Genomic DNA, 25,552 nt, shown 5'->3' with positions numbered 1-25,552 from the left:
ATGCCTTTAGTTAACCTGCATGCAATAGCTGTAGATTTATCAACAGTTTAAAAGTTTAGGTGGCAGTAGGCCTAATTAGACTGCCATCTGTTATGTTTGAAACTCTTTGTTGAAGAGTGAATTAAGTCAGTTGGTGCATCAACTTCAGTGCCTTCTTGTCCAGTTCAACCAGAAGTTAATTTTCAATTCCACTATTTATACCCAGATTGATTTTCTTCTCTTTTTCCCTTCTTTCCTCCCCCCCCCACCCGAATAAGGGGCTCTTACAATTTTAATCCTAATTATTATTTTATTGATGAGGGGAAGTGTTAAAGTATGTTATATTACAAATAAATCACATATAATTTAGTTTTTAGGTTTTGGCAAAACAATGTTTTTGTTGCCTATCAGAGGTTCCTTTGCTCGTGCTTTGCAGTGTTGTAAAGTTCAAGGATAAAGTTATTTTATTAAATTTCTTATTTTTGCTCTGCTATTTGTTTTTAACTTAAATATTTTAATTAACAATGATAACAGCACATAAATTTTAGAATGAAAAGAACTTATTGCATCTTTGCTGAATTCCTGATTTTGCTCTCTCTACACAAAATTCTTTATGCTTATTTTATTTAAAATGTTAGATGTAACAATAAACATTCATGATTTACATATTACAAGCCCATATTATGTTACCTTAGCTTCTGTGAAGGGTAAAATCTACACTCATATCCAAATTTATCTTTAAAAATTTTATATTCTATGAACTATCCAATGGATATAATTCATTTTTGCAGAAAATGTGTGAAAGATGAGTCTATTTAGAATTACCCAATCAAATATGGCCAAATGGTTTCTGATATGCAAATCAAATCATTGTGTCATCCGATCATTATTGGAAATGCTTTGCACAAAATGAACATCTGAGTGAATTTTTGCAATACAGCACTTGATGTCAGCGTATAAAGACTGAATACAGTTTGTCATGACTCCAAAGTACTATTTAGAGTCATTGTGGATTTTTTTGGAAGCAAATGATGTGAAAAATGAGCAATGCCCTTGTCAAAACTCGAATCAATGACCTCTCGATTACGCATTGAGCATGCTGACCACTACACCACGAAGGCATGCTAAGAAGGTGGGAGAAATACCTTATATACTCCCTCTTTTAAAGGGCAACTGGCATTTTAGGAGAATCAGTCACCAAATCATGGTGGTGAAGAATCATCATTCACCACCTTTTTTAGTTCGGGCGCCACTGTAGAGCCATTAGAATTTTTTTGGGTGCATGAAAGATAAAAAATGAGCAATGCCTTTGCCAGGACTCAAACCACATACCTCTCCATTATGCATCGACCATGCTGACCACTACACCACGAAGGCATGCTAAGAAGTCGGGAGAGATACCTTATAACCACATGGAAGAATCTGTGAAGTGGTAAATCATCGGCCATTTGAATGCAAGGCAGACAATTATGGAAGCAGTGAGATGTGTGGATATTTTAAGATCAACAATCTGTATGCTATGGAATCAGGATTTGTAAGGGAGCTTGGACAAGGTCATAAATAAATAACAACTGTTTCTCAAGATCGACAACTCACAGTAACTGCACATCGCAAGAGGAAGTCTGCAGCTCATAAGTTACACTCAGAGCCTGCAGCTGCCACTGGAACTGTTGTATCACGGCAAACTACATACAGAAGTCTTAATGGAAAAGGCCTTTATACCGGAAAGCCAACACTGTGTCAGTGTCTTCACAACCAAAGAAGGAATTGCTTTAATAGGTGCAAAGAACATCAGAAATGGAGTGAACACTAATGGTCCCATGTTATCTTTACTGATGAGTCGAAGTTTAGTTCAGTGTCTGAATAAACATATTTACACCTAGTGAAAGTTAGGAATGCAAAATCTTCCTTTAAACATTATGGAGTGCGAGTATTTCAGTAATGCAAGTGTAATGGTACGGAGAGGAATACCGATCAATAAACATATGCCCCATATGTTTTCAATGACAGATTTGTGAACAGCCAGAGATGAGATCTAAAGTCTTCTGTAAGACTTTTCAGAGTTGTATATGGATTCAACTTTTCATTCAAAGATGATAATGTTTGTCCACAACAAGGAAACCTCATTCATGAATTCCTTGAAAGGGAAGTCATTCAGAGAATATTATGGCCAGCAAAATCTTTTAATCTTAACATGATAAAGAACTTAGAAAGATGACCTTAGAAAAGGAGTTGCAAGGCGATAGCCTTCTCCTAGAGATGTAAATGCCTTCAAGACAACATTGTTAGAGGAGTGGAACTTAATTCCTTAAATACTGGCTAGTAATATTACTGCCAGCATAAACACATTGTGACGTGTGTACAAGACAGGACAGATCACATTCTATATTAAATTCATAAGCCTTATTATTATTTTTTTTGGTGCACACGTGTGTGTGTGAACTCTTTTTGTAACATATTGTTCCATGCTACAGTTGTACATCATGCACAATACTCTTAATTTTTTTTTTTTTCATTTGTATTTTCGTGTTATGACACTATGTATTATTCCACACAAATTCATAAAATTATAGTCACAGTTTTTGAGAAATTGTTGAATTCATGCATACAATGAGTATATTTCAAACCAGAAGCCATGGACTGGGATGGAAAAGTAATAATCAAGAGAAGTTTAACAAAAAAACAGCCATATTTCTTGAATGATAACTTTTTAAACTGAACTTGGAAAATGTGTAAATAACTGAAATTAAGCAATTCAGTTAGAAAGGAAGAAAAAAAAGTATATGATGTACAGATGCAACATGAAGCATTTACATGAAAGTTACAATACTAATGAAGGAGATGGAAAGACAATGGAATGATAGCATGATACTTTATGCTAGAAGTCTCAAACTCAAATTGCATGTGGAGACCTGAAAGTAACTGACAGGCTGCATGTACGACATGACAGCAACCGATATATTTTTAACAAAATTTCAAACTAAATATCAAATAAATAACTAAATTTTAATTTAATTTCAAATTTCACTTTGAAACTAAATTAATCTTTCAGATAAATTAATTTCAAATAAATCAAAGCATACATAAACAATAATAATAACGCAATGAAAAAAATACAAATTTATCATGCTTATTATCGATTTGTAACAAATTTCTATTGATCACATTTCCAAATTCAAATTTACTAGCGGCTAAATATTCAATTTTAATACATATTTATGTGGGAGTCATCAACGTCCAATGCTGAATTAGAATACCAGGATTATGACGTCATCAGTATAGCATCACCCAGCGCAGTAAGAATCATCCCAGACAGCGCTGAGACCTGGTCGAGAGTGGAAGGCAGACGTGAGCAGACGGCTCACACGTCTTCAAGAGTTTATGAACTTTAATTGTGCTTTCGATGTTATGCCTTTACAGCATTATGTTAATCCTGCATACCGTTAACTTCATCTTTATATACTTTTTTTATTTACTTTTATTTCTTTCTATTAAATAAACCATTTAAATATTACTTCGTGATCTCATGCTGTGAATCAAGTCAAATTCTACAAAAAAATATGGCGACCAACCGTGCGGCCTCGAATTCCAAAATGTTCGAGTAGTAGAACTGTGCTTTGAACTGTGAACTGAGTGAACTGTTGTCACAAGTTATTCGATTTATTGGATTACTCGTATAAAGTGTGATTACCCAATTGACGACGATCATCTGTCGGGTGAGTACAAAACTTTCTTTCCAATATGAAGTTAGTAGAAATTCCAGAATTGGAAGCAGCTTTAAAGAACAGTAAAAGTTCTGAAATCAAAAGTTTGCATAAGCTTATTTTTAATACTGATGGAGATCGAAATAACCGGAAAAGATTACGTGAATTTTCTGGCTTTGTATTTAAACCAGATTCTGAAGAATATAATAAGAAAATAGATGCAGTGCAGAATAGTTTTACTTTGAATGAGTTAATTAAAATTTGCAATGTACTGTGCATAAATTCAGAAGGTTCAAAAACGGAAGTCGTAACCCGAATTGTCTCTTTCCTATGTGATCTATCTGTATTATTTGAAAATGTTTTGCATGAAGAAAATAGTGATATTGAAGATGAAACTATTAATAAATTTTCTGAAGTAATGCTTGATGATAATCAAAGAGACAATCCTGGTTTTAACGAATCTCAAGTAAATAACAGTATGCAGCTTCCAATTCAAGATCATTTTAAACCTCATCTTAGTTTTTCTGATATTGAAAGTATTGTTAATCCTTTTTCTGGTAATGCATATGAAAATGTTGATAAATGGATTGATGAATTTGAAGATGTTATAAATTCTTTAAAATTGAGTGACTTGCATAAATTAGTTTTTGCTAAAAGATCATTAAAAGGTAAAGCGAAACTATTTATTCAGAGTGAACCTAAAGTTAATGACTGGTGTAAGTTAAAAAAGCTTTTGAAATCTGAATATGGTAAAGCTTTTAATTCTGCTGAGTTGCATGAAATGTTATGTAAACGTAAATTAATGCCTAATGAATCTTTAGATGAGTATTTTTTGAAAATGAAAGAAATGTGTTCGCGAGGTAACATTGAAGATGCTTCATTAATTAAATATGTTATTGATGGTATTCCCGATTCTGTGGTTAGGAAAACTATACTATATGGTTGCAAAACAATATCTGAATTTAAACAAAGGCTTAAAATTTATGATAAAATGAGATCGGACAATGATAAGTTTAAAAATCCGAAACCGAAAGTAGACACTCAAGTTAAAGATAGAAGTAAGCTTTCGTCATCTTACCGAAATCAATCTAACGTTAATAAGGTCAAATGTTTTAATTGCCAGGAATTTGGGCATTATTCTAAGCATTGTGTAAACAAATCAAAGGGTGTAAAATGTAAGAAGTTCGGGCATTATTCAACAAACTGTCCAGAGCAGACCCCCGAGACACAACAAGCAGCTTTATTACAACGAATTTCCGACAAGGATAGAATTATGAAGACTGTAGAAATAAATAATCATTTAGTTAATAGTTTAGTTGACACTGGTTCAGATGTAACGATATGCAGCGTAGAGTTACACAAGCAGATTGGTTCTCCTAATTTAAATTGTAGCGATATCACATTAAACGGAATTGAATCAAAGCAAACGTACCCCATCGGCTTTTTCATTTCTGATATTTCAATTGATAGTTTTTTACTTCGTACGAAAATTTATGTTGTTAAGTCATTATGTAATCAAATTGTATTAGGTTTGGATGTATTGAGTCAGTTTAACTTCTCTTTTACCGAGAATGGCCTTCAAATAATTTCTCATCGGAATAAAAGTAATGTAAACTTGATAACTGCTGAGTCATCTCGAAATTCTAACGTTCGTTGCGTTATGGGAAATTTGAATATTGCTATCTCATTGAAGAATGCTTATGATCCTTCGCGATCGTCTGGCGTCTCTGTTAATGTAAACAAAAGTCCCGAAAGCGGAAGTGGATCGACGTTTAATTACCTTTCACATCTGGTGAATGCTATTTCTGTCAACGAGATTGATTTATCGCATATTTCGAATGTAGAACATAAAGAAAGACTGTGTAATTTAATTAATTCTTACCAGCCTCGGAAAAATAGACAATCTGACTTCAAGATGCAAATAAATTTATGCGATGATATTCCTGTCTGTCAAAATAGAAGATACATGTCTTTCGTGGAACAAAAAATTGTTGACGATCAAATTAAGGAATGGTTAAAAGAGGGCATAATAAAGCCTAGCAATTCTAATTATTCGGCGCCTATTATTTTGTGTAACAAGCGTAATAATTCAAAACGTTTATGTATAGATTATCGGAAATTGAATAAGAAGATTATTAAAGACAAATTTCCACTGCCTTTAATTCCGGAAGTACTTGATCGCTTAGAACAGTCAAAAGTCTTCATGACACTAGATTTGAAAAATGGCTTTTTCCATGTAGACGTAGACGAAAATTGCACCAAATATACCGCGTTTGTAACACATAATGGTATCTACGAATTTCTTAAAGCTCCTTTTGGTTTATGTATTAGTCCAAATGTTTTTCAAAGGTATATTTATTGAGTATTTCGTGACTTGCTAAATGAAGGTGTACTAATTATTTATATGGATGATATAGTCATACCGGCTAATGATGAAGCTGAATGTTTAGACAAATTAGAAAGAGTATTCAAAACTGCTTCGGAGTATGGATTACAAATAAATTTTAAAAAGTGCCAATTCTTAAAACGTAAAATTGAATTTTTGGGACATGTAATTGAAAACGGAACTATTCGACCATCACCTTCCAAAACTGCTGCTGTTCGAAACTTTCCACAACCGCGTAACTGTAAACAACTACAAAGCTTTTTAGGACTAACGGGATATTTTCGTAAATTCATTCCTCAGTATGCTAAAATAGCTAAACCTCTTAGTGACTTACTTAGAAAAGGTATTGGTTTTAAGTTCGATTCCGAACAACAGGAAGCTTTTTGCAGATTAAAAGAAATTCTCTCTCAGGCACCTGTTCTACTCATATTTAGGCAAGGATATCCATTAGAACTTCATACTGATGCTAGTAGTCAAGGCTTTGGTGCGGTATTACTCCAATTGTCTGATGATGGTAATTATCACCCAATCCAGTATATGAGTAAGAAGACTTCACCGCAGCAAGAGAAACTCTGTAGTTATGAATTAGAAGCCCTTGCAGTAATAGAAGCTCTGAAGAAATTTCGAAACTATTTGTTAGGGACTAAATTCAAAATTGTAACTGATTGTAGTGCTTTTCAGAAAACTTTAGATAAGAAAGATTTAACTCCTAAAATTGCGAGATGGGCAATGTTTATTGAAGAATTCGATTACGAAATTGTACATCGTTCAGGAAGCCAAATGAAACATGCTGATGCTTTAAGTAGAAATTCTTTAATTTTAACATCATACACATCCGATGTAACTGAGAAGATTCGGTTAGCACAACAACAGAATGAAGGTGAACATGTGAAACTGATCAAGAATTTAGTTGAGAAGGGAGAAGAAAATGGATTCTTCGTGAGAAATAATATTTTGTACAAATTTGAAAATGGTAAAGATCTGCTAGTAGTGCCAGAATCCCTACAGAATGAAATCATACAGAAGGTACATACAAAAGGTCACTTTGCTGTAGATAAAACTGTGAATGCTGTAGAGCAAGAATTCTATATTCCCAGACTGAAATGCAAAGTTGAAAAAGTAATTGCTAACTGTATAGAATGTATACTGTACAACAAGAAGCAAGGAAAATCAGAAGGATTTCTTCATCCTGTACCAAAAGAAAACGTTCCCTTGAGTACGTATCATATCGACTTTATTGGACCTCTTCCATCGACGAACAAGAGATACCAACACATTCTAACTGTTGTCGACGCTTTTACGAAATTTACTTGGTTCTATCCAGTGAAATCACCAACTACACAAGAAGTTATTTCAAAATTGAAGCAACAACAGACTGTATTTGGAAATCCAGCCAGAATTATTTCAGATCGAGGTAGTGCCTTTACATCGAAAGAATTTTCAGCTTATTGTACTGAAGAAGGAATAGAACATGTCAAAATTACTACCGGTATTCCAAGAGGTAACGGACAAATTGAGCGAATTCATAGAATTTTGATTCCTGTTTTGTCAAAATTATCACATGAAGATTCAACGAAATGGTTTAAGTATGTTTCAGATGTCCAGAGGATAATCAACAGTACAACTACGAGAAGTACAAAATATTCATCGTTTGAGCTTCTCATAGGCACGAAAATGAAGAATAAAGAAGATTTGAGAATTAGTGAGATATTGAATGAAGAATATCTAAAACAATTGATGCAAGAACGTGATGAAATGAGAGAAGATGCGAAAAACAACATTTTGAAGATACAAGAAGAGAATCGTAAACAATTCAACAAGAAACGTAAGAAACCGAAACTGTACAAGATTGGCGACTTGGTAGCCATTCAGAGAACTCAATATGGGACTGGTTTGAAACTACGACCTAAGTTTCATGGACCGTATAAAATCATAACTGTTCGATCAAATGACAGATATGAAGTCGAAAAAGTAGGATGCCATGAAGGACCAAATTTGACATCTACTGCGGCTGACCATATGAAGCCATGGTCAAATTGATTTGATGTTTGTATCAGCTCAAAACCTAAGGACCTGATACTCTTTTTTTCTTTTTTTGTTTTTTTTATTATCTTTGCAGGTACATGATGGTGATGTCCATTCAACAGACATCGAGGACGATGCCTCTTCAGGCTGGCCGAAGCTGTGGGAGTCATCAACGTCCAATGCTGAATTAGAATACCAGGATTATGACGTCATCAGTATAGCATCACCCAGCGCAGTAAGAATCATCCCAGACAGCGCTGAGACCTGGTCGAGAGTGGAAGGCAGACGTGAGCAGACGGCTCACACGTCTTCAAGAGTTTATGAACTTTAATTGTGCTTTCGATGTTATGCCTTTACAGCATTATGTTAATCCTGCATACCGTTAACTTCATCTTTATATACTTTTTTTATTTACTTTTATTTCTTTCTATTAAATAAACCATTTAAATATTACTTCGTGATCTCATGCTGTGAATCAAGTCAAATTCTACATTTATTTCAGATAATTCTAAATGCTAAATTAACTACTTGATAACTTACTTTTAACATACACTTAAAATACACAGATTATTAAAAAAATTTCATAAAAAAAAATTCCCCAGTGGCATAAAATTTGTTAAGTAAATAACAACAACCTATTATCTTTCAACTACGTATTAATTTTTTCGACACATGCGGAAAGTGTCCATATGATTGCATGTACATAAATAGATATTTCTCTATTTTTTACTACAGCTTAATTCTTAATGGCACTTTGAGTTTGATAATGTTTATAGCCTTGAAGAAAGATTATTGGAAAGTATTTTCATCATGGGTTATAGATGCTCATCAGTCAATCGGACCCTTTTGTTCATGGATTTTTAACTGAAAAAAAAAAAAAGGCTGTTCACTTGTAAATGTACTCCCAAACAAACTGATTATACTTATTGCGAAAATTCAAAACTGAAGATATTTACCTTTTCACAATTATGAATAAAAGTTAATCAGATTTCCTTGTATGTTATTCCTGTTTGTTTTTAATGATAATGGAAATAATTTAAAACTGGACTCCAAATCATTAAATTCCTTCATTCTGCCTTCAAATTCTTGTTGTAATAATGCTATTTTTTTAGCATTTTCTTCAGATTTCTTTTATTTGGAATAAGGAAGTGGAATTTAAAAACACAGAAAATGTGCAATTTTTTTAATGCAATTTAAAACATAGAATTTTTTTTTTAACTTCAGTTGTGTTTCCCATGTTTGAAAATTGATGTTAAAAGCTTTAATAGAATCATATATGTCAATGATAATTTTATCCTTTCCTTGGAGCTCTTTATTGAGAATATATACATGGCTGGTCGAATCAACAAGAAATGCTAAATCTGTTATCCATGTATCATTACATAGTTTGCTAATGGTTTTATTTTTTTGCTTCATGAAAATTTTGATTTCGTTTATTAAATCCAAATATCATTTTAATACAGCTTCTTGACAACCCCATCCCCTCGTTAAAATAAATCATTTCTCCATACTCATTTTTAATTTCTTTAAGCAATACAACAAATTCCGCATGATTCAGAGGGCATACAAGGATAAAGTTTACTGTTTAATATCTGTTTCCATAAGCATAAACTATTTTCAAAATTATTGCACAAAGTGCTTTTTGATGAATGCACTCCCAAACAAACTGATTATGTTTGTTTTGCAGTGTATAATGCAAAATACACTCTGCAAATTTTCTTCTTTCACTATATTTCTTACTTTCATAGCTACTCCACGTTTTACGAATCATATCAGCTGCACCAGTACTTGCAAATCCAACTATTTTTTCCAATTGAATTTATATATCACTGGAGCTTAAATTGTACTGGCTCCGGTACTTCCTTGTTTTTGGATATAAATCATAATTCTAGACGGAGCATACTGCAGCCCTAAATGAGAAACCTCCAGCATTTCGTTTATGTAAATGAACAACAAATTCAGCAGAAGTTTGATCTCAAAAATTTTACTTTTAATAATAAAATTAAATGAAAATCGATTCTAACTTCTGAATGCATGCCTCTCTTTCCTTGGGAAACAAACTCTTGAAAAGGTCAAGTCTTGTAAGGAAAGAAAGCCTCCACCCATATATTAAAAGCCTATTCTTCAGAAAGTACAGTGAATTTATGACAACAGGTAAATTTTTTGTTTGAATGCTACATCTTCCCGTGGAAAAGTAGCACCTGCAAACTTTTTGGAAAAATGTAACCAAAGACGGGGAATGAAAATTGTCACTTGTTGCTTTTTTCTCACCTAACCCTCAGATTCAGATAAAATTTGTTTCCTTGTCATATTCTGTGTGACAGCTAGACTTATATTGAGAGCGGATCGTGGTCAGAAAATATTAGACTATTTTCTTTTTGTTTTTATACCTGTTTTTATACCTTTTTGTTTATAGATTAAAATATTCTGTACATTCCGTTACTTTTTATAGTATTCTCTCTAGTCTCATTAGCAAAGCATTAATTATTTTAATGTTTTTTATTGGTGCGCTAGAAAAAATATGGTCTTTAATTTCTATTATACCTTGCAGTAATACACTATATTCAGAGATAAATTTTCACCACAGACCGGTTGAGCTATTTCATTGTTTTTGTGTAAAATTTAAATTCCAGCTGGAATGCTAATTAAGTCAGGGTTCAGAATTTTATTTTTTATTTAACTATTTACCATTTATTTAATAATTGATTACATTTTTATTTACCTCATTATATTTGATTAGATTTTAATTAATTTTAGTTATTAAGTTATTCTAATCATTAATTATTTATTATATAAGTACAGTACAAAGCAGACGTCCATTATCCGGAATGATCTATAATCCGGACCTCAAAGCCCCAAACTTTTTTTGTATGCTTTATGCATGTGCATTTAATGTATAATGGACGGTATAAGCTAGGCTAAAATTATCTTTACAGATTCTAAGGCATTTCAGTTAATGTTGCAGATTATGCTGTTCCTTAATTTTCTAATTGGATCCAGTTTATTATTTTTTGCAAACTGTTTGATGTCCATCAAACAAAAAGTGGAATTGCTGCAAAAACTGGATAAAGGCATATCCATCTTAAAATTATGTGAGGTGTATGACATTGGAAAGTCAACTGTATGTGACTTAAGCAAAAAGAAAAAAGAACTTTTTGAATTTTTTGTGGATTCCGACACCCTACTTGCAATGAATAACAGAGAAAGGGTTCGTTATGCTAAAAGTGATGATCATGACAAAGTGATGACTGAATGGGTCAGACAGCATCGCAGCAAGGGCGTGCCATTGATGCGTCCAATGCTAATGGCTCAAACCAAAATATTTCATGAAGAAATAAACTTAAAAACTGAGTGCACATATTCGACAGGTTGGTTAACCAAATTTAAAGATTGCCATGGTATAAGACAATTAAAAATTTCAGGTGAAAAAGCTTCAGCTGATACTGAAGCTGCTGAACAATTTGCAGATGAATTCATTGAACTCCTTACTAGTGAACAATTATCTCGAAAGCAAATTTACAAGGCTGATGAAACTGGTCTTTTCTGGCAATATGTACCGCAAAACACCTTAGCAACCTCTACAGAAAAGGCTCCAACTGGTGTCAAAGATTCCAAAGCAAGACTAACAATTTTAGCATGAGCAAATGCTGCAGGAATGCACAAGTGCAAACTTTTCGTAACTGGAAACCATGCACGACCTCAAGCATTTCCCCGTTATATATGGCGCAAATAAAAGAGCATGGATGACACAAGTGCTGATGAATGATTGGTTTGAAACTCATTTTATACCCGAGGCTCAGCGACATTTGAATTCGGTTGGTTTACCTGATGACTCAAAAATAGTCCTGATGTGGACAACTGATTGGTGCACACTTCACTTAAAGTTTTAGTGAAAGATAATGTATCCATATTATTCTTCCCTCCAAAATTGTACGTCTATCATTCAGCCTATGAATATGGGAATAGTGCACATGCTGAAATGCAACTATAAAGTAGCATTTTTTAAATCTATGTTAAATTTCTTGAACAATGGCAATACTATTTAAGACTTTTTGAAATTTTATAAATTTTGAAATTCATAAATTACGGTTTCATATTTTTGATTGTATAATTTATGCATGCCATCTTACAAGATTTAAATTGATGATCTATAATCCAGAATCGCCAAATCCGGATTACGGACCTTGTACTGTATTTTAATAATTAATTATTTAATTATTAATTATTTATTAGTCATTTAACTTATTTACAATTTATTCTTGATGCTTCCCGTTCTTTGACAGTTTTCCATAGCACTCCGCCACTTTTAATTTTAGAAATTAATCCCTGTTTATTACAGTTTTTATATCAGAAAAAATATTCTGTGCAACAGTTTTTCCTTTCATATGAATTATTTCTGTAATTTTTCCATTACTTCAAATTCATCAGGAACACCTCCTATGAAAATGGCAGCTATGTTATATCTGATCTCAGTACTCACATCAACTACTATTTAGAATACTGCAATATCTATATGTTTTTCATTCAACTGAAACATCACAACATAATAAATCAGTAGCAATTTCATTAATACAATCCACTGTGGTGTTGGCTGACAAATCAATATTTTTGAATAATCATGTTCATCAGAATAAAGAAACTCAATTTAATAAAAGAATCTTCAATGAATTCACCATCACTTAATGATTTTGATCTTTGTGATATGATGTGTGCGACAGTAAAACTTGCATGAACTGCTGCTTCACTGGATTTATTTTCTTCCATAAAAACATTTTGTTGTTGTTGTAAGCCACATTTTTTTAAAATTGGCTTTCTTCCCCAAACTTTTATACCATCAGTTTACCTTCCCAACATATAAAATTTTTCTATATGATTCGTATTGTAATTGCATTCTTTTAGAATTGATTTTCCCTTATTACAAATAAAACATAGAATTTTATTGAGTACACCATCACAAAAGTACAGAGTTTCTCTTTTATCTTAAAGAACATGCCCTCCTTCTGTCACTTTTCTTTTACCTTTTGTTACAGTAATTTAATCTCTTAATTAAAAATCACAATTATAATTCTGTTAACAGCTTTTAATTCAACAAGATGAATTTTCATATCAAAGCAACACTTAAACTTTTTGCATTATTTCAGATGTTTAGTACTGATATTAAGTACATCTAACGACAAGCACAAATAACAGGTTAAGCTGTACGTTGGTCTCCATCTATTTAGCAATATTAATTGGATATTTTTATCCACCTTACAAACTACTGACTGACTCGCGGAAAGTAAAAATACCAACTTATTAGTGCAGGAGGTACAAAACAGGATATAAAAATTCTACCTACAGTTGACAAGCAGATAAATTTTTTATTGTACGGACATCCCCCTTTAGCCCAGTCATGCAACCTGGCACACAAGCATATAAAGTCTATATTTTTTTTCATTTAACTGACATCATAAATCTGTTCATTCTATTTCTTTTCCCTTCAACAGCAATTACATATACAAACACTATTTCTGATACCATTTATAGTTATGGTTTAGTAAATTGTCATTTTCTGGGAAGCAATGACTAATAACCTTTTTTCTCCCCTCAAAATCAAATATACATAACAGATTTTTCTATGCTATAATTTTGAAATATTGGACAGATAATGATCAAGGGGGGGAACTCAAAACTCATAAATTGCATTAGAGATTCAGATAAATTCAGAATATCCACTTGTAGATTGATCAAAATCAAGTGATTAGTTTCAGCTTCAGGAGAGGATATGCACATAAAATCTATAGAGGAAAAAGTGTTTTTACATTATGCTTAACTAACTGAGACCTCAATTTTAAAAAAATACTTAAATATGCAAACATAATACCTGTGGAGAAAGAATGTATCAAATTTTTAGAACTTTCTGCTTCCACACTGTGTGACACAAACTACTTCTTAAATTATATGCATGCTATGCACAACAGTAATAATATGAATGCAATTAGAAAAAATGACCCCCCCCCCGATTTTTAATTTCTTCTACTTTGTATCCGAAAAAACTGTGTGCATATATACATATAATTCATGAATGACCTGTCTTTCACTGAAAAATTTTTAAAGCAAAAACATAATGAATGCTTGATTTTTATAAAATTCCTCTTATGTTCCTCAACTGTTTATAAAATTCTTGTTCCTATATGTTGCTTATTATTTACATAGTTCAGCAATCAAACACAGTTTTATGTATAATTAATTCTATACTTGATGGAGATAAATAAAATGTATATATAAAATAAATGCAAAACCACTTACTTGGTATGGTAGCAATAAGTTGGAGTACATTGTTACTGCACACAGTAGTAGCAGGAACAGTATGTCTTTTTTGTGAGCCTTTAAATACTAAATAATAACTTAGATTCTGTTCTGGAGATTGATTATGTACTTCTGCAATTATTTTTCCACCTCCCTGTAAGTAGAAACAAATATGTTAAAAAAAATTACATAATTCACAAATCAACTAGTTCTTTCTCATTTATGGACTGATAATTTGGTAACCTAGTACATTTTATTGCTTCTCTTTGCTTAAATTTAGCTTTCAAGTTTGATAATAATTCATTTTTAATGCACAAAAACCTAAATACTTTTATTATTGGGTCATCTGAGAAGTTATGCAGTTTTTTTATAACAAATACAAATGTAGCAGTACAAAAACATAGGAAAATGCAATTAATCACTTAAGTACCATTTTGGTTTCTGACTTTTTGCCATCTCCCAGTCAAATGGAAAATTCCCTTTATAAAAAAAAAAAGTCATAAGGTTTATTCATAAAGAAGTTAATACTAAAAGTCTCCAAAGAAATAAATTCCAGGATAGAAATGAAAATCCAAGAGGACAAGGTGTACTGAATATAGGGGTGATACTAAACATCTCAGCCATATGCAAGACGTTCTGCATTCATCAAAACGTGAGACCATGCATTACCATAAAAGAAGACAACACTTCGATCGGCACACTGTGTACTTCCTTTGGAATCTTAGCATACATGGTGCATTCACTTTTGGGAGAAGTCCCCCCCCCTCTTGATGTTATTGTTACCAGCAATGTATGAAAAATAGGCATTCTATAGAATTTCTTTACAATGTACACAACGCTTGGCCTTTTCAGGCAAAGCATTAAATATCCAAATTATTTTAATATTATCTTTTATCTGGCATGATAAAGAATGGCATATGTGATTTAGGCAAAGTATTAAAAAAAATCTTGAAAAGAAGTGATGTAGAACTCGAGCACTAATGCCTTCTTTAACTAAATTCAGTTTACTTTTGCTTTCCACTAACAATGTACCATAGCAATACAGCAACCAATAATCCCGTATTTCATTCTTAGTAGTTGAGTTGGCCACTAACTTCTGGTAAGCACTTTCAATTAGTAAAGCACTGTTTCTGCAACATTGTCTCAAATTTCAGCTAGTTCATCACAGAATCTCATTGCATATCAGCATGCCACGATTCCTTCTCAAACACTACACCTTTCTCTTCCATTCTCATACAGCATGGTTTAGAATCTTTGTTGAACAAATTAAGAATAATGTATTTTGTCATTTCCAAACAAAGACTGAATAAAAAAAATAGTGAAATATTAATCATTTCATACACTGATGTCTAATTTTTGGCATTCTATGCAGTGCCTGCTTTCATACATTACCAGTAGCATTATTAAAGAAGGTATCTTTTTGGCTTACCTCATGATCTTTTTTCTTGGAAGCACCCACTTCTTTAGTACTGAGCTTTTTCAAAAAGCGCTTCTTTATTTCTTTTCAGCAAAATATCACATGTCAAAATTCAAACAAGGATATTCTGCTCTGTTAAAGTATGGAGCATCTATACATTGTAACAGCTTACACACTCATTCTTTTGGAATATTTAATTTTCAGCAACAGTTTCTTTTAATAGGTCCTTATTCATAGAAGATGATCATCCTGAGTGGGCATCATTTTCGAAGCTGAAATTTCCATGCTCAAACTTCCCAAACCACTTTTGAAGTTTGTCATCAAACACAGCACCTTTTCCATACATAATAAAAATTTTAAGAGCAGTTTGACTAGTACTTTTTTTTTTCTCTTTTTTAAAAAATAAAAGTGATGAAAATAAGCTTCTGGGTTTTCCATTCTTTCTGAAGCAAAAATTATGCCATGATACATGCTAGAATTACACAGTGTGATCAGCAAATAGAGTATTTAAACATTTGTTTTGATCAAAGTGACTCCTTATCAGAAGTAACAAAATAATTAGAAAAAAGCATGCTTTGACTTAAAATGTTGCAGAACTTTTCACATGATCCAATATTTGAAATATAAACTTTAATTAATTTTGCTCTGATTTTATATATAAAATATTCTGCATGCTTTAAAACACTTCAATGAAAACAAACATTAGCCAATCAAAGCAGTTTTTTGCTTACTTATTGTGACTTATTTTGTTAGGAATGTACAACAATAATAATACTAATATCAACTGCTGTTACTTCACAACAAATAGCTGATATTGCTTTATAGATCTGGGTTAAATGATGTAGGAAGGCTTATAATTAGTTGTTATTCAAGCCTAAATAACATTTATTACAGATACAGAAAAAATTATTGCATACAGAAGCAAAAAAAATGTTATGCTATTTAAAGAAAAAAAAAATGCCTTACATAAATCAACTAAAAATGTTAAATAATACAAATCATCAGACATTAAGCAAGAAGCCTGATTTTTTTTTAATATTTTGTATTGAGCTCTATAATGATTGTGTTATAATGTTCACTAAGCAGATTTTGATTCTTTAAGCATATTTTAATTAAAAGTACATTTTAACATGCACATTTATGATTGGAATCTTACCAAAGAAATGTTTTTGAAGCAACAACCTTTCCCTAACCCTTTTACACACCCCCAAAAAAACTGGTTTAAGTAATTCTTCTTTGTGTGTTCCACCAGAAATAAATTCTAATAAACAAAATATTAAAAATAACACAAAAAATCATTAAGACAATATATAAATAAATACTCCTTATTTATATGTTATATTATAACTCAATTATTTCAGAGTTCTACTCAGGTGGAACTGATTTTTAAAAAAATTTCAGCAAAAATTTAAATAGAAAAAAATATTCAAATAAAGTAAAAATTTGAACTTTTGTAGGTTAGATTTAGTATAAGCAGATTCATTAATGAAAAAAAAAAATGTGTTAACTAGATGAGGATGTTTTTAAATGAGACCATGTCAATAACAGCCACATAAATTATTTTATATTAGTTATATTTTTTCCCTCAAACTGCATAGTGAAATAACAGAAAATACACAAACAAATTATTGAAGATTTAACTGCAACTGAATTTGGCAAGCATGTGATTAAAAGAAACAAGTTTTAATATTTAGCTTACATAAATTGGAGCTTCTTTTGGCATAACATTCATTGTGCTGAGACATCACAGTCATACCTTAAAAGAATATAATATACATAAAATAAGTATACACATTATGCATGATATAAAGCAGTCTCAAACTCAAATTGCACGCACATAATGCTCAATCTAAAAATAGATGGTGATCCAGATCTTTTTTTTTAACAAAAGCGAAAAAAAAGAAATCTAACTAAATTTTAAATTTCACTTACATTTATTGAAACATAAAAAAAAAAAAAAATAAATAAAAACACAAAGGAAAAATATTCAAATTTATATTTATTTTCAATCTCAATTCTAAAGGTTGGTATTTGTAAGAAATTTTTGGTGGTTACACTTTACAAGTCAAATATATTGACAGCTAAATATTAAATTTTCGGCCAGACATTTATTTCAGATGACTGTACTATAGCGAATTAATCACTAAATGCTTTTAAATAAAAATAAGTATACTTTGAAAACTTAACATGTTTTCAGAAAATCATTAGAAAATAATAACAACCTAGTGCCTTTCTTTTATTTATTAAATGTTTCTTCAACACTAACATCAAAAATATATATGCTTGTATGTAAATAAATATATACTTTACTTCTTACAACTTAATACTTGATGGCATTTTAGTTATGATAAAATTTTCAGACTTGAATAAAATTAATAAAAATTATCTTCATCATAGATTGCAGATGCTCATTGTTCAATCAAAGTTTTTTTCCTTATTAATTTTTAATCTATCAACTTACTAATTTTAATTATACTGCAAAAAATGTCTGTTCATATATATATGTCTGCCTAATAAAGTGCTCATTTTTATTGCAAAATTCTGATCTTTTGAAAAATACAAATTAAAGTTAATCACATCTTCATCTTTAAATCTTTGGAAAATATTTATATCACGCTATATATTAATTAGCCCCTTTGTAGAATTTTGGGTGTGTTATTTAAATTCATTTTTAATGGTGATGAAAATAATGTAAAATCATACTCCAATTCATTAAAAATCTGTATACCTTCCCTCTAATTCTTGTAATAATAATTCTAATTCACCTTTCCTCAAATTCTTGTTGTATTTTTCTTGACTATTCTTCACATTTTTCATCTGAAATAACAGGGCATTATTTAAGATCTAGGAAATTTAGGAATTTCGTTTTCTCTACTTGTGTTTCTCATAATTTAAATTTAACTTCAAGCAAAACAAAAGAGTCAGTACAAAAATACAAGTTTATTCATTTGAGGCTGTTTGTTGAAATTATTTAAACAGCTGCTTAAATCAACAAGAAATTCTAAATCACAGTCACGGTGCCTGGCATTAGATGCATACTGCCAACACCCTAACCTATTCATTCCATCTCTTTTTTCCTCAATAGCTGTCATGGGCATATGGGTAATAATGTTACTGCATCTTTTCATTCAGTGATGAAAGCTTTAAATTTATAGCTTTAAGTTATATATGGAAATATATAATGTCAAATACCTATGGTCCTTCTATCCATTTGCCATGCTTGGCCATCTAAGAAATAACTAATAAAAAGCAGTAGATCGTATACTACATCAATACTCAATGTTTCTTGTCACTCAAAAATAACACTAAATAAATCTGAATTATTGTTATGTTGCTTCTGCTAATACAACTACCTTTTATCACCCCCTTCTGATTTTCAAATCACTGAATTGAATTTAGATTTGAATATGAGCACTGCATAGTGACTATTCTAGTAACATTTATAAATGCACTACAAAACATATATGAACTAACTCAGGAAATTTCCTAGGCTGATGTAGTCAATCATCTAAGAACTGCATGGAACAGTTTGGATGGAAATATAATAAAAGAAATGTTTCTAAAAAATTGCATTAGTTGTAGGCATTCTGATGATGAAAGAACGGCTAAAGATGAAAATGAAACAGAATGAGCACAAACTTTAGTAATGACAAAGGTAATTAAGCTGATCCTGATTGGTAGAAAAGCATTCATGACATCCATGTAAATGGCTCAGCTTTTAAAAAAGAGGAGTGAAATTCTAGATTCTGATAGTTCTCTTTAATAAAGCCATTTCAATAAATAAATGAAAACTATTTGATTATTATTTAGAAAAATAATTGATTTTTGAAAAAGAAAATCAAACAGGTAAATTTTAACATACATTAATAAACAAGAAATATTTTTAGTATCATACAAAAACTTATAAATTTGCATAAGTTTTAATTCTTAATTAAACAATTTATTTATAATTTAGGAAACAATAAAAAAAGTTATTTTATTAATCAAGTTCATATTCTTTTATCAAAGGACTGATTGACCAAAGGAGGAAATCAAGTATGCAGATTATATAGTATAAATAAAGAGTAAACTTGAAATTACTAAAATTTTTAACATAAACATTTTTTTTTTTTTCCTTCTTCTTTACATGCAGACCTGTTTCTCATATTTTAAAACATTATTCCCCTAACAGTATTTTAAAATACTGAGCATAAAATAAATATATCTTTATAATGAGTGTTATTAAAATAACTTTAAAAAACAAAGATACTGCACTGCTCTATAATTTTGTTTTTTTATAAAATGACAGATCATGCTAATTACTGAAAAGTAATCAAGGGAAAAATAATTAATTGATGCACCCTACTGTGCAAGTTTTTTCAATGGAAGACTTAGAAAATTATGACGTATGCTAGTATGCTTTTAGTAACCAAATAATCCAATACAAGTCAATCCTAAAGCAAAGCATTTTATTTGTTTATCATTCAAGTAAATACTGAGAGATTTAAACATATTATAACAAAAAATTGTAAAAACTTCTGCACAAACAGAAATAATTAAAATAGAATAACAATCAATTTATTGATTTGATAAAAATGTTTCCTAAACTCTAAGCATATAAAAATAAAACCATACAACAAATTCAAGCTTAAACTAATTTACTTCACTGATCACTTAATGATCAAGCATTTTAATGAAAATGCGTGTTACCTGGTATCCCACATAAAGCTTAGGTTACCTACCAGGGATGCTAGTTGACATTTTATATGAAATGATGACATTTTAATACATAAAGTGAAAGTGGTTTGGCTTTTGTCCCAAAAAAGGTCATACTATGAATTTAAATCAACACCTTACTTAGTTCAGTAGCAACTATGCTTAAAAACAATAAACACACCTTTTTTCCCATATTTAGAAAATATCTTCTGTTAATGTAAAATGCTGACTGGCAAAATGCTGGCTGTCAATAGCTTAAATTTTTAATTTAGAATGCCAATTGGCATACACCATCATTAAATTATTAATATAATCATTTTGCATGAGTTTATTTACAAACACAATATCTATCTTGTACTCTAATCAAAATACCTTTGCATGCAGATGCATTGGTTTGAATAACTACCTACAATTTTCCTCAAAAACAAATATCATTACTACTTTAAAAGTGATATACTCCAGTTTTTTTTTTTTTTTTTAAATTAGTCAGTATTCATCAAGTACTATAACTATGTGAAATGTTAAAAAAAAAGTGCAACATAAAATTAATATTACCAAATAGTTGTATAAAAGTTAAATTACATCCACTTGCTAAGGTTATTTAAAATTTCAATTTTCTGAACGTGCGTATAATCTGTATATTTATTTGACTTAACTTATTCCATTATTTGCCTCTATAATTTCTCAAAAAACATAAACCATTCGAAACTGCAGTGAACACTTGCAATTTATTCAAAAGTTATGCTTGCAATGACTAAAATGTCAGGAAACAAGAATTATTGCAGCTTTCTCAAGTTAACTACAAATATGAAATATGTTTCCAAAAATGGTTAACATAAAATTATTCTTTTCACCACTGAAAGTTTAAAAAGGAAAAATAAGCCATATATCAGTTTCTTAATTTTTATGTTATTTAATCATAATGAAAACTTTCATTTGTTAAAATTATTAAATCAATAACACTGAGTTGAAACATTTATAAATTGCTTTTTACACAGCTTATTCTAAAAGCCTACAAAAAATATTTCCTTATAATTAATTATACTCTTTGAAAGAATACTACAAATGCAATCAAATGTGTGATTTGCTATATATATATAAAAAAATACTTGTTTGAAAAAGTTGGAAAAGTTTTGTTTAGTAATTTTATTCAACCAACATTATTCATTCATTGAAATTATACTTCACAAAAAGCTTGTGGTGTTTTAAAACAGAAAGGATGTTTACAGAAAATTTTTTGGTAATCATAATACTTGGGATATAATTTTAAAAAAGTTAAAAACTAAATTAAGAATCATTACTCACAATTAAAAACACATATGTTGGCTATAAAAAGATCACTTAACCTAAATTAATGTAACAGTAACTGCATCAAAATTTGAAAGATTTCTAAATAATATGCATGACTATATGATATGATAATGCAGGATCTAGTTTTAACTTTTGGATATATTATCTACAGAAATTTTTTGTAAGTGTACAAAAATTTTAGTACTGAATTTTTTTTTTTCACAATTAAAGAAGATAATCAGTAATCGTAAAAAATATTCAGGAATGTTGAAAAAAGAAATAAATGATATTATGGTTTAATTTTTACAATACTCTACGCTAGATTACGATTTTTAAAAATGCTGTCGCATTGTTTACATACATTTTCCTTTTCATAATCGCATCACATAATTTTTTTTGGAGGAAAAAAATTATATTATTTACCAGCATATGATTCAAAAATGTTCTGTCATATTTCTAATAAATGTTCCTATTTCTACAAAGGCGCCAAAAAATAAATATGCTATTAATGCCCTCCAGAAAAAGGTAACTGATCAATTCAAACAACCTGCAGAATTCACCTGACCGCACATTCACCATCAAACACAAGCCATAGTGGAATGTGAAATCAACCAATGGGAAACACCTGTTATGTTGAAGTTTACTGTTTACCTCGACGTCATACACCTTCACTTCTGATTGGTTAAACTTTCGGCTTAAAGTGAAGTTTAAAAACTTTTTAAGTTTACAAGTTCTAAGACATTATTGAAACATATATAGTCATAATCTGCTGTAAAGTATCTAAAACAAGTAAATACGTTTTTCCAACCTCGCTTGTTGAAACGAAATTTCAGAATTCGTGGATATAAAGTACTAGCTAGAAAATAAAATTTAGAAACTAATGACCACTCGGATATTCAGTTTTTATATAAGCACCAGCTACTTAATAACTCTTTCCTGTAACCTCAGATAGTCGGAGTGTGAGAAATGACGAAAGTGATGAGTTCTTATTTGCACTGTCAAGGCACTCTCTTATTTGCACTCTCTTTTTAATATCATTCCTGAAATTAAAAAAAAAAAAAAAGAAGAAGAAGAAACGAAGCATTTCCTCAACTGTCGAAGGGGGTGTCCAGGAGGGATTACTATATGTATATATTTACAGCGCTCGTGTGATAAGCAAAATTCAGTAAAGCTAATGCATTCATTTAGTAGAAAATAAAATACGCTGTGTACACAAATAAAGATTTAAGGAAATATGTGCAAGTCCACAGAAGAGAGTTGGGCGACTCCTAGAAAATGAAACAACAATAACTAGAGGTTTAATTGTCTTGCTTAATTTTGTGAGCTACAGATGGTCTAATGTGGAAAGCTTCCATAGTTTCTGCAAAGCTCACAACAGAGCACCTTGTTCCACTGAGGAAGAAGTTTTGGTTAATTTTGTTGAAATATTCACTTAAGGTTTCAATTTTCATGTCACGATGAAGCGAATTTTCCTATGAAGAGAATTGTCGCCGTAATCATTCTCAAGAACTTATTTGGATAGCTTGCAGTTGGTTAATATCATTAACGGTAGCATTTGTTCATGCAGGAAAGGCGAAATCGGCCTAATGATGGAAGCATAGATTTTCCTTTCCCAGGTAACGTTTATGACCGAAATACTTGAAAGGATCTGGTTAAGCTCGAAGGTAATATTGAGGGACTTGCCTTTTATCTGCTCAACATGATTTTTCCAGATGAAGGAGCTATTCAGGATGAATCCAAGGTATTTCACTCTGGTGACAAGAGGAACTTAGGAGCTGAAAAGATTGACGTTGGTTTCTGATTTTTTTTTTTTTTTTTTTTTCAAGTTTCTTGAACTTTTTTTAAGCCTTCAGATTTATTCGCGTTGATTTAGGTCTTCCACCTGCAACACCAATTTATAATATTTTACAGTGTCTTAACAGCATGATTTGATTTTCTAAATTTTGCCAGAACTGCGTGCAATCCGTATAGCATGCAAGTAGCATGTTGTGATTATCAGTAAACTTGAGAAAAGTCGTTTACAAAAATTATATAAAGAATAGGACATAGTACTGATCCCTTTGAGACCCCTGGCGTTATTCTGAATACGTCCGGAGATTTTATCTCCTTGTCTAACCACAAAAGACTTATCTTCCAGGAAGGATTTAATTAGCGAAATGATTTCACAGAGAAGATTTATTTTGATTAACTTGTAAATAAGCTCCTCTTTCCAAACACGGTTAATAGCTTTGGCCACGTTAACAGGAGGATAGCCATACTTAGCTTGTTGTAAATAGCCGATCCAATATATTCATATGTTCTTACAAGCTATTTCGTGGTAGATAAATCCTTTCGAAATCCATGCTGAACATTCGAGATATTTTGTAGATAGAGCTTCATTCTGTTGTTAACAATTTTCTCCAGCAGCTTTACAAGCATAGATAGGAGACTATTTGGTCTCTAGCTGCAGAGAGAATCAGGCTGCGTCAGAGGCTTTACGATTAGGAAAACTGATGTTTGTTTCCAGGCGTCCGGAAAATACGAATTCCACAGACATGCACTAAAAGTATAGTTGAAGGAAGCTATATTAGGCCGATTTTTCAGCATTTTGTTTACAATTCAATCTAAGCTGGGGGTTTTTCTGGACGAAGGTCTTGATGACATAACTTGTTTCAGCAGGAGATGTGAATTTAATGACATTCCTGGGGCACGGTGAGTTGAGCCAAATATTTACGGAAACTATAATTTCTTCATTCGTATCCTTGTTGCGCGGGAATTCGTTAGGCCGAAACTGCGTTTTAAGAAATTCAGCGAAAACATCAGCTCTCTCCTGGTTAGTACAGGCCATATGTCGCTTCTTGCTGGCTATACTGTCTGTTCGTTTAGTTTAAGTATATTGAACTGTGTTGAACGTATTTTTAGGAGCTCCTAAAGCGAGAAAATTGAATTGCGTAAATAGGTGTCCGAGGTAAAAAATTTTTATATCATTTTAAAGCCATAAAAAAGATACATAAGAGGATATAATCTTTAGGAATGTATCGCCAAGGACTGAAAAGATATTGTCATTCAACGCTATCAAGTTCGTAAGTTATTAGAATTTAACAATACTCAATGTTAAACTAATATTACAACGACTGGAGCCAAATCTTTTAAATAGCTTATATCTCTGTGAAACTCAACATATTTTATCAAGAATTACAGTACCAGATAGAGCAAATTTTTCTCTTTTAGGATATATAATTTTTATATAAATTTATGTGATATTTTTTTTAATATATTGACTAAAATATTGAATTTTCACTAATATTTATTTTTAAAATTCATAGAAAACCATTGTTGACATATCAGTTTTAATATAGGTCATGCAATAATTCCTTTATAAGATTTGTATTACATATAATTGAAAAACTGTTTATTAAAATATTTCACGTTATCTTTCTTATAATAATAGTATAACATAACAAGGATATAGAGAACTCAACTTTACTCATGTAATTTAATGTAACATAAACATTAAAAATAAATATTAATTTAATATCTTTAATCCTTATATTTTTTTTAAAACAACTGAAACTTTCGGTATTTAATATCAACTGTTTATTTAATATGTATTAATATAAAGTAGATACATAAATAGTCTTATTAAATAAATAAAAAATAATAATAATAAAATATTTCTCAACTGAACTCAGAAAGTATCTAAAATAAAATAAATAAGATTTACATTGATTTACTGCTTGCAACCCTATAATGCAAAACTCTCGATCTTCAACTGTAACATCACTTGTT

General features: G+C 30.8%; 1 protein-coding gene across 8 annotated transcripts in view; it reads right to left on the bottom strand.

Annotated features, from left to right (window-relative positions):
• Positions 1-22,374, bottom strand: part of LOC118190859 (rho guanine nucleotide exchange factor 28-like) — a 565,987-nt gene extending 543,613 nt beyond the window's left edge. For all 8 annotated transcript variants that reach the window (XM_085819410.1, XM_085819412.1, XM_085819415.1 and 5 more), the window contains exons 1-3: positions 22,208-22,374; positions 17,499-17,555; positions 14,383-14,536 (exon numbers count right to left, since the gene is read on the bottom strand). In XM_085819410.1, coding sequence (XP_085675536.1) covers positions 14,383-14,536; positions 17,499-17,531 — 187 coding nt within the window. In that variant the 5' untranslated portion in view covers positions 17,532-17,555; positions 22,208-22,374. The remainder of the gene's footprint in view (positions 1-14,382; positions 14,537-17,498; positions 17,556-22,207) is intronic.
• Positions 22,375-25,552: the final 3,178 nt, after the last annotated feature.

Source organism: Stegodyphus dumicola, chromosome 6, assembly GCF_044657685.1.
Source record: "Stegodyphus dumicola isolate Sdum_Otavi_A_Nest chromosome 6, ASM4465768v1".
Taxonomy (NCBI): Eukaryota; Metazoa; Arthropoda; class Arachnida; order Araneae; family Eresidae; genus Stegodyphus; species Stegodyphus dumicola.
Note: the sequence above shows the minus strand (reverse complement) of the source record. Positions and strands in the feature narration are given on the sequence as shown.